Below are 19819 nucleotides of genomic sequence, written 5' to 3'. Positions count from 1 at the left end.
TATTGCAAATAAGGGAAACCATGGGACCTATGTTTCTTTGGGCCTGGCTTACTTCACTTAATATAATTTTTTCCAAGTTTTTCCATTTCCTAACAAATGCTACCAGCTTCTTTTAAGGTACACACTGTATTGTATTAAGGTGGGTTACAGGGGAGAAAAGATTGCTTCTCTCACCCATTGCCAGAGTAATGGTGGAGGCTCTTATAACAGAAATTGCATTAACAATAGAAAGATATAAAGATATATTTCATACAAGTTTTATGTGATATGGCAGCCTTCATAAATGAACACCCAAAGAGACAGAAAATCGTGTTTTTGTGCTAGATTTGAGACTGGACAGTCATGTGGAAGTGTGATTTGACAAAAGAAGTGTAATCAGATAATAAACTGGAGGAACTTAGTAAGTTTTATTCAGATCTGTTTTGGCATCTGTGTTGTCAAGGATATAGGCATTCCTTTCTTATGGACAAAAGGAGGATAACTTAAAAATGAAAAGTTTATAACCTCCTTCTGGGGAAGGTTGACTATGGCTTGCCTTTGGAAAAAAGGAGCACAGGGAGGGTGAGAATGAACATTTGTTTCTACTTTTATGTCCAGTACTAACCAAAGTGCTGCACCTTAGAGTACCATATGCTAAAGTTGATTGTGTCTTAGTACAACACTCCCTCCCCCCGCCAGTGTAATATAACTGAATAATACAGCATTTCCTTCAGGTATTTATGTAAGGATAGATGATTTAATTCAGGCCTTCAACATAAACGTCTGGAATTGTCAGATGAATGAAAAATATTGATTCTGAGAAATTAACTTTAAACATTTTGAGCTTATGAATTAAAATTCTTATATCTTATGTTTAAAAAGCAGTATATCCATTTTAAGTAAAACAAGATGACAAAGACATTGATTTGGGATTCTTTAATTAAATATCAGCATTCTTCTGTCTTCTGTTTCTTTTGAGGAGCTTAAGAAGCACTGCCAAGTAGCCCCAAGCTGTAACTTACTAATCTAATTACTTGATTCTTTTATTTGAAAATTTAACAAATAAAAACAGTAGACTTACCACCATTGAAAGTATATGTGACAAGAGTTCTGTTTAGGTATAACGAGAAAAGGAGCAACATAATCATTATTTCATGATGACATTAAATTAAATGTTAATATTTAACATTAATAAAATTAAATGTTCATCATTTGAGATCTGTTTCTTCATGCAATATGTTGCTCTTTGTAAAAATTCTTCCCACTTGTGGATGCTAAAATGTAGTAAAAATTGATGAGCACAAAGTTGTCTTAGGCTTGAAGGAATGGACATACAGAGACAGGAACTTGGAATATGCAAAATTTATCTCAGTGAACTCAGTGATATTTTGAAAAAGAATTATAGAGTATTAAAGAGAATCATGAGTGTCTGGAAAAATAGGAGATGTAGTTGGTTAGGTGAAGTTCCTGTTAAACAGTTCCATTCTCAGGAGGATAAGTGAGGCAGCAGCAGGGGAAATGGCTGATTCTGGATTCTTTCTTTTTCTGGACAATTAGATGCAAATATACACAACCTCATCCATGGTTACAAGTGAAAAATGCTTATATGGTATTCATTTTAAAGATAATTTAAACAATGTTATGTACATTAACAATAGGAAAGTCAAGATATTTCGAGGGCAGCATAGCATATTTTAATGCAAATTGACATACATTGAAATAGGTGGTGTTCTAGAATTAGGTTTAAATAATTGAAATAATTTCCTTTAGCACATCTAATGTCATGATGAACACATTTTCTGAAAAAACGTTTTTCAATTCTAATAATAAATTGTGTTTATTTATTAGAGCATCTGTCCTAAAAAGACATTGTGAATTTTATATCTGATTGAAAAGGAATCAAATACTCCCACTTATGTGTGGTGAATGTCATATATTTTGAGTTTAACAGATGAAATACATTTTTTGAGTTTGTATATAGCATAAGTATTTCAGATGAAACTGGTTCTCAATAGATAATAAGAAATAAGTCCTAACAGAATTTATCTCCATAATACAGTTTACTCATTATAAAAGTGTGGGTTAATAGTATTACTAAGATTTTATCTCTAAAATTCTATAATAGTTGGATTATTGAGCTGCATGAAAATTGGTCAGCACAAGTAATTTCACAATTGCTACAATCAATTTAATTCACATACAGGATATTTCTAGAATCTGTAGTATGATAGTGTCCATAGTAAAGGTATACTGTTTAAAATATGATCTTTTCTGCAAAGGATCTCTTGTATTACTTCATAGTAATAAGGAAGTACATAAAAATCACCATTATAAAATCATGCATATGTTCAATACCAAAGAAAAATAATATACACGAGGACGATTTAAACAGTCCAGAACCTCAGCAGCAGAATGACATAGGTTGTAGTTTAAAGCTTCCCTTTAAAGATGTGGCTGTTTCCTATAGAAGTTGAAAGTAGAATATATATTGACATATAGGGTAACAGCTGTGTTTTTTTTGTAATTTTTTTTTAGGACTTTGAGACATGTTCTCAATAAATTGTCTTAGGCTGGCCTCAAACTTAACATCCTCCTGCTTCAGCCTCTTGAGTAACTAAGATTACAAGTATGTACCACAATGCCAAGACACAATATTGCTGTGAAGCTGGGCTCAGAAACAAGGATCTGAGTGTTTTTTTTTGTTGTTGTTGTTGGTCATGGGTCTTGAACTCTGGGCCTGGGTGGTATTGTCCCTGAGCTCTTCTGCTCAGGGCAAGCACTCTACCACTTGAGCCACAGCATCATTTCCAGGACTCTAAATGACACTGGGTTTTAAAATAAAGTAAAAGTTTTGTTGTTCAATCAGCAAGGATAAACTTAATTTATAATTGATAATTTATAAACTTAATTTTATTATTGTAAATTTAGTTTATAAACTTAAATTTGCTTCCTGGATCAATTGGAATCAGGGAAATTCATAGGGAAAAGGAAACGTTGTGTATTAATTGGATGGCATGTATCTTCACAGGTTGCATGCTTTTTTTTTTAATTGGGTACTTTATGTTCTGCATGGGTATTTTGAGCTCAAGATGCCCCTGATTGAGTTATCCAGTTTCTTCTCATTATATCCATCCTTGAAAAACTGGTTTTAAACTGTAAGAATCATTAGCAGAATGTCTGGAAGCTTTTTCTGAAATGAAAAACAACCTTATTACTGAAAGAATTTTCTAGGTGAGTCTAGATGATTTCATGATCAATTTTTAGACTGTAGAGTGACATAGAAAAGCAAGCTAAAATAATGGATTCTTCTACTAGGTATGAGGCTAGTATCCTTTTCTGCCATTTGGTAGTTGTACTTATTTCAGTTTTTTCATGTTAAGATGGTGATAATATCCCCAACATGGGTTGTTTGCTCATTTTCTCATTCATTTATTCAATGAACATTTATTTATGTTTATTTTGTGCCAGATTATCTTGTAGTAATTGGAGTGTATAGTGGTGAATGCCACAAAAGAGATCCTTGCGTTATGGAGTTTGCTTTCTCTCACACAAGAAGGATATGTGGAAAAGATTGATTAGGTAGGAAAATAGACAGTGGGCGATGATAGGATAATGATTTCTGGGTAGTCAAGAAAAGCTTCTCTCCTTGAGCAATTGTCAAATACCTGATGACTAAATGCTACTTCTGCTGGTGGATCATGCCTGTAAACCTAGCTAGCTACTCAGGAGGCTGACATTTGAGGATGGCAGTTCAAAGCCAATCTGGGCAGGAAAGTCTGTGAGACTCTTATCTTCAGTAAACCAGCAGAAAACTGGAAGTGGTTCTGTGGCTCAAGTGGTAGAGTGCCAGCCTTGAGCTAAAGAGCTCAGGGACAGCACCCAAGCCCAGAGTTCAAGCCCATGGATGAAAAAATAAAAAGAACAGCTAATTCAAAAGTCCTAAGATATCAACAAGCTTGAGATTTTGTTAGGATTGAATGTTTGCTATTATATGCCTACAGTTATAATTGTTTAGAAAGATTTTCAATTACCTTGGAATAAGATCATAAGCCACTTTTGCTTCTTGCAAAGAAGCATGATATTTCTTGCATGTAGTACCATGGGCTAGACTGTTTAATGTCCCCAAATGATATATCAAGTGATTATAAAACAGTAACAAGAGGTAGCACATATATAGCACTTTTTGTTGCCTTATTGTGACTGCCTAGGAGAAGAATTTTGATTCAGAGTTGAGAATTCTCAAAAACAAGAGAGTAAGGTAAGTTAGTATGAATTGAGAGGAATCAGTGCCAAAAAGAAACTAAATGAGAAGCGTTTTCCTTGACAAATACGTTTTCCACTTGGTATCTTTCAGTCTTTTGGTTTTAGGCAAAGAATTGTTTGAAGAGTGGAGACTCCTGTCAGAAAAGGGCAGGTTATAGTCATGATAAAGGCTATAATCTAAGACATGGGAAAATTGTATTTAGTGAAGTAAGCCAGACTCAAAGAAACATGTTGCATGGCTTCCCTCATTTACAAGTAAACACAATGGATGCTAAAAGACAAAAACCTATACTTCGACATGCTAAATTAAACAGGACTCATTCACACAGTGATACCAAAGGAGGATATTCTTAGGAGAGGATCACAAAGCTCAGTAGCTATGTGCATATGAACATATAAAATGATGTTTATTGAAATGAATTCCAAGAAATGGAAATGAGGTTTTTATTTTACTTTTTGTGGGTTTTCTTTTTTGTTTTTCCCCTTTTGTCGCTGTTTTTGATTTCTGTACTTTTCATCTTGTATGTAAGTTTGTCTGTTTTGGGGAGTGTAAGGGGAAGCACATAAATGGTGGGACACTATGTTGAAAATGAACTATATAACTTGTGGGGGGGAAAAACTGAGAGAAAACAAGGGAAGAAGTGACACTATTGAAAAAGAAATGTACTCATTACATGACCTAGTAACTGTGACCCCTCTGTATATCACCTTTACAATAAAAATAAATAAAATTAAAAAACAAAGGCTGTAATCTTACCTGTTCTCAGAATATCTTATGACTTTACCTTCAGTACTGAGTTACTGTTTTAATCTTTGTCAGGAGAAAAGGAGTTGGGCTGGAGAAGAAAGTAGCGCCTGTTCTTACACCTTTCCTTCTAACAGGAAGCTCTGTGCTAAGTATAGGATTAATGTTAAAATGTCAAGTTTATTCTTGCTATCTCCATCTAATTGTTATTAATGGCTTAGGGTCCTTTTGCTCTGGATAGAAATCACAAAAAATGTGAAATCCCAAAGAAAGCTCCCTTGGTGTTAGAACATCAAGCTCTGAGTGCCAGTGGCTCTCAGCAGCTAATGTTAACAGATTTCCCAGCTGTTTTTGGCAGCCTTCCTAGGTGCTCTCAACACCTGGAGTTTGCAGCTCACAGTAGCCCCTGGCAGCTCTTATGCAGTTCTCTGGCTGCTAGGTGTTCTTGGGGATAACAATCCGTCAGTGGTGTTACTAACTCAGTGTAGCCAGCGCAGCCCAGTCTACCTGAGAGAAATCAAGAACAGGTAATGAAATTATCCCCAAAAGGCTTTACTGGGAGTTATGCTGCAATACAGAATGGTCATGCAGGGTACAGAAGTCCTAGACTACCCAGCCTGACGGGGGTGTGTGTGAGAGGAGTGCTGCTTATAATTCGCTGTGGGAAGAAACGGTGAGCCCACTCATATACACAATATCCCTGATTGCTCATTACAGACGTTCTGTCTTCGCATGACAGTCTGCACAGGTGCACTTGGCTTGTCCTTCCTAGCTGTCATCAATGAGAGAATTGTTTCTTACAGAGTGCAGTGTGGTGGGAACCTTTGGATCAGTTTTGGAGTCTGAGTTCATCCATGACAGCTGTGGCCATGAAGCAAATTCTTCTTGGCAACCAACACATATGCAGCTTGGGATTTGTTGATCTCTATGGAAGTGGTGAGGGCAAGCCTCCACATGAGGAAGTTCCCACGTTATATCCAAGGCTCCCAGTATCTGTAGGAGTTATGGTGGCTGGATTTGGGTCTCTACCCATTGTCATGACAGTGCAGTTGGGTCATTAAAATAAATATTGATTTCACAGCACTTACAGGATTTGCAGATGTGACAGTGCTAAGGTTGCAGCCACTATAACCTGTGATAGGACTTTAGGCACAGTGGTAGTAATGATCGCAACCAAGCCTGTCTCAGGGGCCACAGGAATAACAGCAGCAGCCTTGGTAGATCTCTGTACAACTTGAAAGAGATGCCTGGTTGTACTCTAGGGCATCACTTTTAAGTCCACTGACCAGACTGCTGCAACACTGACAGAATGGTCCAGAGCAGGGCACTTTGATTGCTGGGCAAACACAGATTCCTGTCACTATCTTCCTGTGTCCTGGGGTACTTTTGTACTGCAGGTAGTGTGATTTCAGCTCTGATCCATACCCTACCTTCTTCCTGACTTCACAGGCCTGATTTGGCTGTCTGGTTGAACCTCAGGGAAGCAACAGCAACAACTTAGTGGCTGTGTGTGTATGTGTGGTAGTGGTGGTGGTGGTAAGGTTTGACAGCTACCATTTGAACCAAGCACTGCTAATATAAGCTCCAGCCAACCCCTCAGAGCTTCAGTTACTTAAAATGAGGTAATGGAAAGAACATCCTAAAAGCAGTGATGAGAAGTGAAGAACTTTGCTTTATGATCTGAATGTAAAGAACTTTCTATATATTTCCCACGAAGAATAAAAGTCTTTGTTACTTAGGAAAACCAAGATTGAGCAAAAGTTAATATTCTTGTCCAGTAAATTCGATCTAACATGTATTCCCTAGCCAAGTAGTCCCTTTACATGGAAAAGAAAAGTATCCCTTTAGAAAAAGAAAAAGAGAAAAGTATGCCTTTAGAAGGAGATATCTGTCTTAAAAGATATTCTTTGATTTTGGGTGCTTCAACAGTCTTTCCTCTACCCCCTCCCTGGTTGTGGGGCTTAAACTTGGGGCCTGGGCTATGTCCCTGAGCCTCTTTGTGCTCAAGGCTAGTACTCTTCCACTTGAGCCATAGCACCACTTCCAGGTTTTGGGTGGTTAATTTGAGATAAGAGGCTCAGGAGGACTTTTTGCCACATCTGACTTAGAATTGAAATCCTCAGCTCTCAGCCTCCTGAGTAGCTAGGATTACAGGCATGAGACATTGGCGCCAGCTTCATCATTCTTTAAGTTGGAGAAAACGTCTTTTTTAAAGTAAATTGTTAACATTAAAAAACATAAAATGAAAATATATTTTATTAAAAAGCATAAAATATATATTTTGACTCAATATATAACCAATAGTAAGTGAATACTTAAAATAAATTTTCAATTTATAAAAGATAAAAATAGCTGGGTGCCAGTGGCTCGTGCCTGTAATCCTAGCTACTCACGAGACTGGAATCTGAGGATTGAGGTTTGAAGCCAGCCCAGGTAGGAAAGTCCGTGAGACTTTCTGTGCTATGGCTTAAGTGGTAGAGTGCTAACCTTGAGCTGAAGAGCCCAAGGACAGTGCCCAGGCCCAGGGTTCAAGCCTCATGACTGACAAAAAAAGAATACCCCCCCCCCAAGCTATAGTGTTCTTATAACATTCCAGAAAATTTTTTGCTGACTTAAACTTCTCCGTAGCATTTACCTATCTCTATAATGGACATACCTTTTCCTTACGTAATTGTGTATATTCTGTTATAGGGTTTGCATAGACATTTTTATTAAAAGCAAGAGGTCTTATGGATTGCAGGAGAATAACAAAGGAGGGGGTAACAATGCTTGACAAGAAATGTACTCATTACCTTACTCATGTAATTGTAACCCCTCTGTACGGCATCTTTACAATAAAATAAATTTTTAAAAACAAGAGGTCTTATAAACAATTGTCCTTAATTCAGGTTTGTGTTAGAATTGCTGGTGATTCTTCAAAAAACTTTCAGATTTCTATATTATACCCTAAAGATTCTGACTAGTAGATAGTTGAGGTTAAGATCATCTCTGCCCGCCACGGTTAATTACATATTTGTAGCTAGCATTTAGACCAATGGCTTCAGAGGATTTATATACAGAGACATCAGCATATTGTACTTTGGATTTGATGATACTGGAAAAAGTTTGATACCATATGAAAAAAGTTTTAGAGTTTATTTTAGTGTGAGGAAACTTTATAATTTAACCAACCCATACTGTAATAGATATATTTGATATTTGGACTGACTTCAAAATTCTTAAAAACAGTAATTAGTCATATTTTATAACTTAAATATATCATAATACAGATAGATACTACAGAATACGCTCTACACATGCCTGTTAAGTCCTTTAGATCCTTTTACTTTAAGTCCTTTAGATCCTAGTATGATATTATAACCTAACAATAATAAATTTGTACAAGGTACTTTGGTCAATATCCAAAGCATTATATATAACTGGGCCCTGGGGACTCATGCCTATAATCCTAGCTACTCAGGAGGCTGAGATCTGAGGATCACAGAGAGAGGCCAATCTGGGCAAGACAGTCCAAATGCTCATCTCCAATTAATCACCAAAAAGCTGGAAGTAGAACTGTTGTTCAAGTGGTACAGTGTTTGTTACCCTTGAGCATAAAGCTCAAGAACAACACCCAGGCTGCCTTCAGTTCAAGCCCCAGGACTGGCACGTGTGCTCGCATGAGTGCGCGCACGCACACACACATGTACACACACACACACACACACACACACACAGTATTGTATCTAACTTAACAATTTGAAAGAAGCATTAGTTGTATTTTATTACAAATACTATAACTTACCATAGTAAGTTGGCCAATGTGGAATACCTAATTGATAGTAACATTTTATTTCAGGCTCAGATGTATTGAATTCCCAGATCCATGTTTTTCTGGCTAGTCCTTTGATATATATTTATTTTGTGTCATGTACCACATGATTTGTTTAATGAATTAACTGTCTTGTGGATTAAGCAGATATTAAACAAGTAAATATAAAAATAAGTATGCAGTTTTATTGTGGTAAAAGTCAGGATTTTGTGAGAATCAAACACATAAGGAATTTACCTTGTAGATGGAGAGATGGGTTCTAAAAAACCAATTTGTAGAAGTAATATTTGAGGTAAGGATCTAAGATAGATAAGAGAAAGTTAAAGAGAAATGCTCTATGGGCAGAGAGAAAAGAATAGTCTGAGGCTTTGAATTGGGAAAAAGTTGAAAGAATTTGAGTTGGCCTTGAACCACAATCCCTCAATCTTTGCTTCTCAGTTAGCTAAGATTATAATTATAGGTTTGGCCCACTCTACTCAGCCATTTCAGATATTTTTAATGAACCATTGAAATGCTATCTTTAGATTTCTTATGTTTACACACATGGTTATATCTTTCTTAGTCTGAGGGAAAAGGACATTCCAGTGCTGGAGATGCAATATATGAGGTGGTGAGCCTGCAGCGAGAGTCTGACAAGGAAGAACCTGTTACTCCTACTAGTGGAGGGGGTCCAGTGTCACCTCAGGAGGATGAAGCAGAAGAAGGTAAGAAGTTGAATTAATTCAGATTTTTCTATTTAGAAACATGTTATAAATCTTTAAAGCGTGATGTGTATGTATGTGTGTTTGTCTCTGGACACACTATATGGCCAAGGTGTTTATTCCTAGTCTTTGCCACTTAGATTAGATTCTACTACATGCAGAAGTGAATTTAGTTTGGTTGCATATTTCCACTGCCACTTATGCAACTATTTCATTTTGACAGAATCACTTTGCTGGTTTGCTGCCTATTTTATTTCAAGTATTTTGGAAATATTTAATGAAAAATTTCAGATTCAAGTATTTTTAGAATTCCCCTTTCCTCCTCTTCTCTCTTATTGTCTTCTCTTCTCTCCCCTCCCTCCCACCTCCCCTCCACTTACCTTCCCTCCTCTCTTCCCTTCTCTTCTCTTTTCTCTTCTCTTTGATTACTCTTGCTAGGCATCTGTGTTGAATAGGAGTTAGATATCTTTGTCTTATTTCAGATTTTAGAGGTAAAGCATTCAAATTATTTCCATAAAGTATGGTATCAGCTTTGAATTTGTTATATTTGACTTCTTTTTTAATTGTATTTTTTGGGGGAGTCTTTTCTTTTTTGGTACTGGGGATTGAGCCCAGGATGTTGCACTTGCTAGGCAAGCATTTTGCCACTGAGCTACATCCCGGCCCTCATATTTGACTTCTTATGTTGAGGCATATTTCTTCTGTATCTAATGTGTTCAAGAATTTTATTTGTATCTTTTCAATAGCCATTACTTGATTTATTGATATCAAACTCTATTTCTTATTTTTACTTTGTTTTCTTCTGTTAACTTTTAATTTGTTCTTGTTGTTTTCATTTATTTATGCAGAACATTAGATTATTTGAAGTATTTTTCTTATTTTCTATCCTTTTTTTTTGTTAGAACTAGGGTTTGAACTTAGGTCTTCATACTTACTTCTCTTGCTTGCTGGCTGCTGTTTTACAATGTAAGCTACTTGTAGCCCTGCTTTGTGTTACTTATTTTGGAGATGAAGTCTCATGGACTTTTTTGTCCATGGCCCTCCAGTAAATCATTTGTGGTCATAAGGGTAATTAATGAATTAAATATGATATACAGAAGCCTATGACATTTTTACTGTAAAGTTCATGATATTTATAACACACAAAAGGGAGGTATTCTTTGAAGCACTGAATTGATATGTCTCTATAAAGGTAATATTTTTTGCATTATCTTTCTAAGTATAGTCTGGGTATTGTACTCCCAGATAACATTCATATTTTAGATATTCCCCTGTCTAAAATTGTAATTCAATATAAGATGGATAAGTAATATGAAGGGCTATCTTCTAAGCAACATTATTTAGGGCTCTTTCATCATATTTTTAAGCATTTTAGAGGGTGATGCCAAGCATATAAATAAGTGTATTAACAAAAATATTTTGTATAAGATAATTAGATTGTGTCTGCCAAAAGCCATACATACTTCTTTGAAGGCCAAGTTATAAAAAAAATCTCAAGGAAACCAGAATAATGTTTTAGATAACAGGCAAACCTTAAGTTAATTTCCCGAGTTTTTCATGAGAAATTACTAATTGTCATTCGAGGTATGGAAAGGTATTTTATGACTCAGTGATAATTTAGAGGTTTAAGATTTGAAAATTGTACAGATATTTACTTATATAAAACAAACTTGTAACAAACTGATACATTTAGAAGTAAATGGCAAAACAAATGTCCCACAGATTTTTCTTATTAATCAGCAAAATATTTAGAAATACCAACTACTACAATCATAAAATGTGTAAGAAAAGCATTAGAAAAAAATAGCAAATGTACTCGTTACCTTGCTCATGTAACTGTAACCCCTCTGCATAGCATTTTTACAATAAAAAAATGTACAAACAAAAAAAAGTTTTTTAAATCTTAGAGGAGAACCAAAATTTGGCTCTAGGTTCTTTTTTTTTTTTTTTTTGGCTGGTCCTTGGGCTTGAACTCAGGGTATGGGTGCTGTCACTGAACTTTGTGCTGAAGGCTAGTGCTCTGCCACTTGAGCCACATGGTTTTTTTTTTTATGGATTAATTGGAGATAAGAATCTTATTGATTTTCCTGCCTCAGCTGGCTCTGAGCTTATCCAAAGATCTCAGCCTCCTGAGTAGTTAGGATTACAGGTGTGAACCAATAGTTTTTGAATTATTATTTTAAGAAATTTGATGAGGAGGGTTGGGAAGGTAGCTAAGCGGTAGAGTGCATGCCTTGCAAGCATGAGGACCTGGGTTTGATTCCTCAGCACCACATAAACAGAAAAAGCCGGAAGTGGCACTGTGGTTCCAGTGGTAGAGCGCTAGCCTTGAGCTGAAGAGCTGAGGGACAGCGCCCAGACCCAGAGTTCAGGCCCCATGACTGCCAAAAAAAAAAAAAAAGAAATTTGATGAGGAGATTGAACTAAAAATGCTACACTATTCTGACCAAAGAGGGCATTTTTGGGGTATTATAAAAGATTTTAGTGTCTTTGTAGTTGAACAGAAAGAGCTAAAAATAGAGAAGTGTTCACCCACCAAACTCTTAACTACACACTTTCCTGACATGCTTCTGTGTCTTTCTTTACAAATGCCCTTGCTTAGAATGCTTTTTCCACTTAAGTCCACCTGAGTAAGTCTTTTCAACAAAGGGCTGTTAACAGCAAAAAGAAAATAGTAATTTCAATGCAGTGGCAGTTTCTGTATTTAGAAATGATTCAAAATATTTTCTCTGGCATTTTTTAGTAGGTTACTTGGGCAGATTATTTTTAAAATGTATTTAATGCAGAGTGGCTGAGTGAGAAATTTAGCAAATCCACTTGTCACAAAGTAAAATAAAAGTGCATAAAATTGTCAGAGGGAACCATTTCAAGACTTTGGAAAATAACAAGAATCAAGTAACAAATTGAGACACATTTCCTACCCCTTACCTGAATACCACGTGCATGCTGGTGCTGTTCTTACTCGGCTACCTGTTTTTAAAAACCTAATACTACTAAACCTTGTAGAGGTTCATCTGAGTGGAGATGCTGCTGTTTTAGTCCCTGAAGTAGCTCCTCTTCTGCTCATTGGCTCTACTGCTTTGTCGTTGTGATGTAAAAATCAACAGTTTTCTTTTGGATCTGGATAATTCTCGCTTAATTTGGAGCAGAATATGGAAAAAAAATTTCTGGAGCAGTAATAGAAAAAGTAGTGTTGAATTTTTGGCTTTTTCAAGTTGATTTTATTCATTTTTATTTTTAGTTTTATTGTAAAGGTGATGTACAGAGGGGTTACAGTTATGTAAGTCAGGTAATGAGTACATTTCTTTTTGAACAGTGATACCCTCTCTTTCATTTTCTACTAGTTTTTTTCTCTCCTGCGCCCTACCCCCACTTTGTATAGTTCATTTCTAGCATAGTGTCCAGTGTATCACTGCTGTATTAAGTTTACCCTTTGTCCCTCCATTTCTGTGCTTCTCCTTCCCCTTCCCAAATCAGATAAACTTAAATTCAGACAAAGGTCAGGAATAAAAAACAGTGACAAAAGGGGGGAAAGAAACAGAAGAATCACAAAAAGTAAAATAAAAAACCTCATTCTGGAAGTTCATTTTGATAAGCATCGTTTTACATGATCATAGGCACTTATCTGTTGAGCCCTTGTGATCTTTTCTAAGGATATTGTCCTTCTGTCTAACTGTGTGAATGTTTAGAGTCCTGTTTAATTTATCATGTCCAAGTGTAACTTTTTTGTCTTTTACTGTCCACTGGGTTTACATACAGATTTAAAAGCACATTCTAATTATTACAAATGAGGGAACTCATGCAACCTATGTTTCTTTGAGTCTGGTTTGGTATGGCAGATGGCCTGAGATTATAATCCTGGGTGGGAAAGCCAAAGTTGGCGGCAATTTTAACAAAGAAGAATGAGTGGATCTTCATAAAATCTTAAAATTGGTAGTGTGGCATGCTGTCCCCATGTCCAATATTCTGCTCCCACCCACTCAGGGGAGACAAGACAGGACTCTAACTCATGCTGGACAGGATGAATGATGATGTCTTCAGAATTTTGTATTCTAAGTGGTTTTCTTTTACTTTCTTTTACTTTTGTATTATATAAAGAGATTTCCCCCCAAATAGTATAATTATGCCTTCATACTTCTCTTGTCAGCTAGTGGTATCTTTTAGCTCTAAATCTAGGAATCAAAAATCTAACCTCTTACTGACCCTATTTTATGTCTGCATACCTCCATTTCTGCTTGGATACCTCTAAAGCAGTTTTCTGCTTTTTTTTTTTCTCCTGTAGCCTGTATTCTTTTGAATACAATTCTTTTATTTATTTATTTATTTTTTGGGTCCGGTTGTGGGGCCTGAACTCTGGGCCTGGGTGCTGTCCCTCAGCTCTTCAGCTCAAGGCTAGTGCTCTACCTCTACCACTTGAGCCACAGCACCACTTCCGGCTTTTTTCTTTTTGCTTATGTGGTGCTGAGGAATCAAACCCAGGGCCTCAGGCATGCAAGGCAAGCACTCTACCACTGAGCCACCTTCCCTGCCCCTTGAATACAATTCTTTTGAAATTATTTATATTTTATTATTTCTTAAGCAATTGGTAGCTTTTTATTTCAGTTATTCATAGTTCATTAACCATAATTGTTATAAAGGCCATAGATAATTTTTCTATCTAGTTTTTACCTCCTCACTTCATTTTCTACCACTCTGCCTCACAAGTTCCACCCTTCTTTTCCTGTTCTTCAAACCCACTGAGTGTATTCTTGCTTCTAGGCTTTTGTACTACTTAGTCCCTTGGCCTGGATCTCTTTTCCCAGATTAACTATGTTATTCTCTCCTCTTTCCGTCCTTACTTAAATGCTACTTTCTCAATGAGATCTTGCCTGCTCCATTAATAATTATGAATAAGAAATGAATGATAACAAATAATGGATAATAAATGAAGTTATTTTTATAGTCTCAACATTATTAAGTTCTAGGAAGCATAAGAAAAGCATAAAGATGGCACCCACAGCAGCACACCCTGCTTTAGATGAGATGGGAAAGAAGAATGAGGGAGGGATGGAGAATGGAGAGAAGGAAGGAAGGAGGGAAGGAAGGAGTTAGGAAAATCTTCAGAACAGAACTTCTAAGTATAATCCATTATACATGGAAAAACTCAATGGAATCAGATTATGATGAAAAGGAATTTGTCTCCTTATTCAATCAAGTCTTTAAAATGTTTAAGGTTACCATTCTAGGAACCTAAAATGGGAGAAAGAAATGTGATGAAATATTTCTCATTTACAAGTTAAAGAAATATATTCGTAATAAATTGCTAGAAGAAAAAATTAAAGCTAGGAATAATACTGTGTTTTTATTTTAGAAATGAGAGGGAAGATGGGAAGGAAACAAAACCCCTACTTTGTGGCTTTATGAGTGATCTTAGGTTTGTTTCATTTTTATTTAGCCGCATTTTGGGGTTTTTGTGGTCTTTTCTTGTTTTGTTTTATGCATTTTTAAAGAACAGTTTCAGACTTGGTGAAAACTTGCAAGGTCAGTAGGGCCCTGTACCTTCCTCTCTGACTTCCAGACATTTCCCTCACATTGTACATGTTTTAAACTGTCACCCCACAGATTAAAAAAAATAAAATAAAGATATTTTTTCTGGAATTACATTAAAAACCTGAAAACTTCAATTTCTTATTTTTATATGCAGTCTAATGAACAAGACATCAGATTTGTTTTTCTTTAATTTTTTTCACTTCCATTTTTGACAGTTTTCCGCTATTTGAGATATTGCCTTTTTTTTTGAAAAATCTATTAGCCATCACCTTGTAAAAAAAGTTACAAAAATCAGAGTAGGAAGTAACAATTTCTTTTCTTTTACAGATAGGCAGTCATACATTTTCAATACACTTTATTATTAGTTCTGTAATTGACATTTCTGTCAATGCAAACATCAAAAGTTAGAACTGGAGGTGGCATAGAAATGTTTTCGTGCTGGGGGAATTGGAGTATTCTTTTATTTAATTATTTTTAGCAATTTGCCTGTCAAAGCAAAACTAGAAGTTCAAGTCATTCTAAATTGTCTTACTTAGCCTGTAATTTAACTAAACGGGGAGTACAGACTTAAAATGACTAAAATTACACTTAATTTTTTTGGAAGATCTAAAGTGAAGATCTAAAATGAAACAAAGCATATTTTTCAAATCAGGTGTGTTAAAAGGTATTAATTTGAAGACAAGGAATCTTAGCAGAAAGTTAAGTCTTTATCTGCAGGGATTCCTGGTATTGAAATACATTTCAACTTGTTCTGTATTGGCCCTGCTGTTGAAACTCCATATATACTGGTATTTCTTTTTTTTTTTTTAATTATTACTATTTTATTTTTTTTATTGTGAAAATACTGTACAGAGGGGTTACAATTAACATGGGCAAGATAATGAGTACATTTCTTATCAAGCATTGTAGCCTCCTCCTTTGTTTCCCATTCCCGAAACCCCATCCTTCTCCCAACCCCCATCCAACCCTCCTCCTCCCCACCCCCACCAAAGTTGTAAAGTTCATTTTCGACATAATGACTTGTACGTCTCATTGTTGCAATGGGTCCACCTGTATCCCTATTTAAACGATTTGTTTTTTCCCTTTCCCTCCACAAATTATAACAACATGAATTTATACTGCTTTTCTGTTTGTTGACTTCATACTTGTCTTTAGTTATTTGTAACATGGATAGTAAACCTTCAAAAAGCCTCTTTGAAGATAACAATTAGCAAATGCTATATGTTGTCCTTTATGACATGTCTAAGTAATTTTGAGTTTTGTTTCACAGTAACATTAAATAAGCTTAACAGTTGTTTGTACATTTTGGTTTTATCATCATCTGTATTCTTGTTTTTTTTTTTTTTTAATTTGGACTGGCTCAAATGTTTTCTCCTGGCCTCCCCGCTCCCATTTTCTTTCCTTCCTTCTCTCTTTTAAAGCAGGTTCTTTTTATTGACAATATTATCTCATGCTGGTTTGGAACTTGTGATTCTTCTGTCTCAGATTCCTGAATCCCCAGCTTAAAACACTATGAATTTCTGCTTTGATTTCATATTTACTGTCCACTATTAACTTCTGTTAACTAGAGTAATAAACACAGATGTCTATGTTCTTTATTAGAGAGAAGGCAGCCACAAACAGCATTTACTGTAGAATAATCTTGCAAATGAGAATTTTTTTATATTCAGGTGGAAGGAAGATAAAGAAATGAGCTTTGTTTTTTCTTTAAAAGAAAATTATATAGCACTTAGTTGCGTAGGTACTGATTAAAGGAATTACTTCTCAGACTTAAAAATGTGCTCATATATTACTTGGAGATTTCATACAAACCTTATTTTAATTTTTTTGGGGGGGTTTGGGTTGTTTGATCTGCATTTGTAAAAAAAAAATCTCCTACCTGGCCACTGCTTTTGATTACCCCATACTTGGTGTCAGGGGTTAAATTATCGACCTTTATTGACTCATTTATTCCTCACAACAGACTTATAATACTACTAGATATATTCATTTTAGAGATGAGGAAATATGCTAGATAAATTTTTTAGGCATGTTAAATACTGTTTCCTTACCAGCTAGATACTTTGTTGTTGTTGTTGCTATTGGTTGTGGGGCTTGAACTCTGGGCCTGGGTGCTGTCCCTCAGCTCTTCATCTCAAGACCAGCACTCTACCACTTGAGCCACAGTGCCACTTCCAGTTTTCTGGTGTTTTGTTGGAGATAAGAGTCTCCCGGACTTTCCTGGCTGGTCTGGCTTTGAACCTCGATCCTCAGATCTCAACCTTCTGAGTAGCTAGGATTATAGGCATGAGCCACCCTACTCAGCTGGATAATTTTTTTTTTTTGGTCTGGTCGTGGGGCCTGAACTCTGTCCCTCAGCTCTTCAGCTCAAGGCTAGTGCTTTACTGCTTGAGCCACAGTGCCACTTCTGGCTTTTTTCTTTTTGCTTATGTGGTGCTGAGGAATCGAACCCAGGGCCTCAGGCATGCAAGGCAAGCACTCTACCACTGAGCCACCTTCCCAGCCCTCAGCTGGATAATTTTTATGTTATGAAAATTTTGGGTTTGTGTGTATAGTGGGAGAATAAGGGGGGGTCAAGAGATGGAGGAAGGAAAGGAGTTAAATATTGTTGTCTCATTCTTGTATTTTTAGAATAAATATTATATAAAATGATTAAAAAATATCGCTGATAAAGAAGAGTGTTGAGAAACATTGGAGAGTGTGTGTGTATTTGTTTTCTGTTGCTGCATATCAAGTTCTGTTTATTACTTTACAGTTCCTATGGATCAACAGTATGACATGGTTAGTGCGGATCCTCTCTTCAGGGTCTCATGAGGCTGCAGTCAAAAGTTTGATCAGGGCTATGGTCTTTTCTAAGGTTTTAGGACTTTTTATAACTTAGAGGATTCTGACAGAATCCCCTTCTAGCTTAGAGCTCTTCATAAACTTTCTTCTTTAGGGAAACAGGAGATCTCAGGAAAGACAAAAAAGTAAAAAGGATACCATTTTGACCTTTGATTCAATAATTCTTTAATTAGGTAGGTTGAAATCTGATTGAGAAGCACAGAATCTCTGAAGTGTGGCTATGAGACAGTGTAGCTGAGAGTAGATAGTGGAAAGTATGAATAGCACCGTGGAAAAGTGTGGTCTTCAGTTATGTAAAACAATAGAGAATCGTCAGAGATTTGAATTAGGACATGGCATGAACAGAGGTTTAAGGCAGGGGGATTTAGCTGGAAGTAAACTATGAAAAGTGAAGCTAAGAACTGAATAATATGATATATGCATCTGATTTGAAGAGATAAAGCCTAAATTTAGGTGTTTGCCTTGGAAATAGAAGGTCACTGATTTTAGGGAAGTAATTGACAGGAGCAGATCACTGAGTCATACTTGTCTTTAATTGCTGTATTCCAGAGCTCATTGTTGGGTTAACTTGCCCTGAAGGACTGCATATTTGTATATGATTAATTCTAGTCATTTAGTAAAAATTTATATATCTACTATATTTTGGTTTTATAAGAATTACCTTTAAAATTGTTTATATTTCATGTAGGAATAAACATTTAAAGTTATTGTGGCAGTTAAGGAGTATTATGAAATATGACTGTGTATTGATTGCATTTGATCTAGGAAAAATAAAGTACCAAATGTGTGATGGTCAGTTAATATTAGTTGTCTCCTGTGTGGTTTGTATTATTATAAAAGTAAAATAAAGGGGCTGGAAAGGTGGCTCAGTGGTAGAGTGCTTGCCTTGCATGCCTGAGGCTCTGGGTTTGATTCCTCAGCACCACATAAGCAAAAAAAGAAAAAAGCCGGAAGTGGTGCTGTGGCCCAAGTGGTAGAGCGCTAGCCTTGAGCTGAAGAGTTGAGGGACAGTGCCCAGGCCCAGAGTTCAGGCCCCACGACTGGACCAAAAAAAAAAAAAGTAAAATAAAAAAATGTTAGATTTGTGAATACATTATGGTAAGGCCTAACTTTATTATATACATAATCATACATGAATCTTTAAGTATTTATTTAACTATTATAGCTTTCAAGAGTGAAAAATCTTCAGTATTCTGAAAAGTATATTAACATCAGATTTCTAGCTTGCATGTCTTATGCCAATAAAACTTACATGTCATCTTAAGGATGAATTGACCTTTTAGTTAGACATAAATATATTTTAATTAGTTCCTGAAGCAACATTTTTATGCTTGGGTATTTTATTATTCTGTCCTTAAGTGTAGAAAATCTACTTTGTTTTAAGTAATATGATTTTTAAATTTGGTAGAATGAAATCTAATTCCAAATTGGTTAAGGCACGTGAGAATAATTTCTATTATGTTTACATTGTAAACTGTGTAGTTCTATATTTTATCATGTTGTGAGTCCTTTTAATGATAATAATTGCTCCTTAAAAGTGCATTATTGAGCACTTAAAATATTCTTCCATGTTTCTTTCTGGGGTTTGAACTCGAGATCTGGGCTCTGTTCCTGGGCTCCTTTTGTTCAAAGCTAGCACTTCTGCCCTTGAGGCAGAGCACCACATTTGACTTTTTTTGTGATTAATTGGGATAAGCATCTCACATAATTTCCTGCCTGGGCTGGCTTCAAACCTTGATCCTCAGATCTCAGTCTCCTGACCAGCTAGGATTATAGGTGTGAACCACTAGCACCTGGCATTTTTACATATATTTTTTTTGGTCCGGTCATGGGGCCTGAACTCTGGGCCTAGGCGCTGTCTCTCAGCTCTTCAGCTCAAGGCTAGCACTCTACCACTTGAGCCACAGCGCCACTTCCAGCTTTTTTCTTTTTGCTTATGTGGTGCTG

At 36.0% G+C, this 19819-nt stretch overlaps 1 protein-coding gene across 1 annotated transcript in view; it reads left to right on the top strand.

Moving 5' to 3' along the window:
• The window catches only part of LOC105985115 (rab GTPase-activating protein 1-like), a 379696-nt gene that overhangs the window by 90880 nt on the left and 268997 nt on the right, over positions 1-19819 (top strand). Inside the window, exon 10 of the mRNA XM_013015523.1 lies at positions 9361-9502. Within this exon, the coding sequence (XP_012870977.1) occupies positions 9361-9502 (142 nt within the window). The remainder of the gene's footprint in view (positions 1-9360; positions 9503-19819) is intronic.

This window comes from Dipodomys ordii, unplaced genomic scaffold (genome assembly GCF_000151885.1).
Source record: "Dipodomys ordii isolate 6190 unplaced genomic scaffold, Dord_2.0 Scaffold27, whole genome shotgun sequence".
Lineage (NCBI taxonomy): Eukaryota > Metazoa > Chordata > Mammalia > Rodentia > Heteromyidae > Dipodomys > Dipodomys ordii.
Note: the sequence above shows the minus strand (reverse complement) of the source record. Positions and strands in the feature narration are given on the sequence as shown.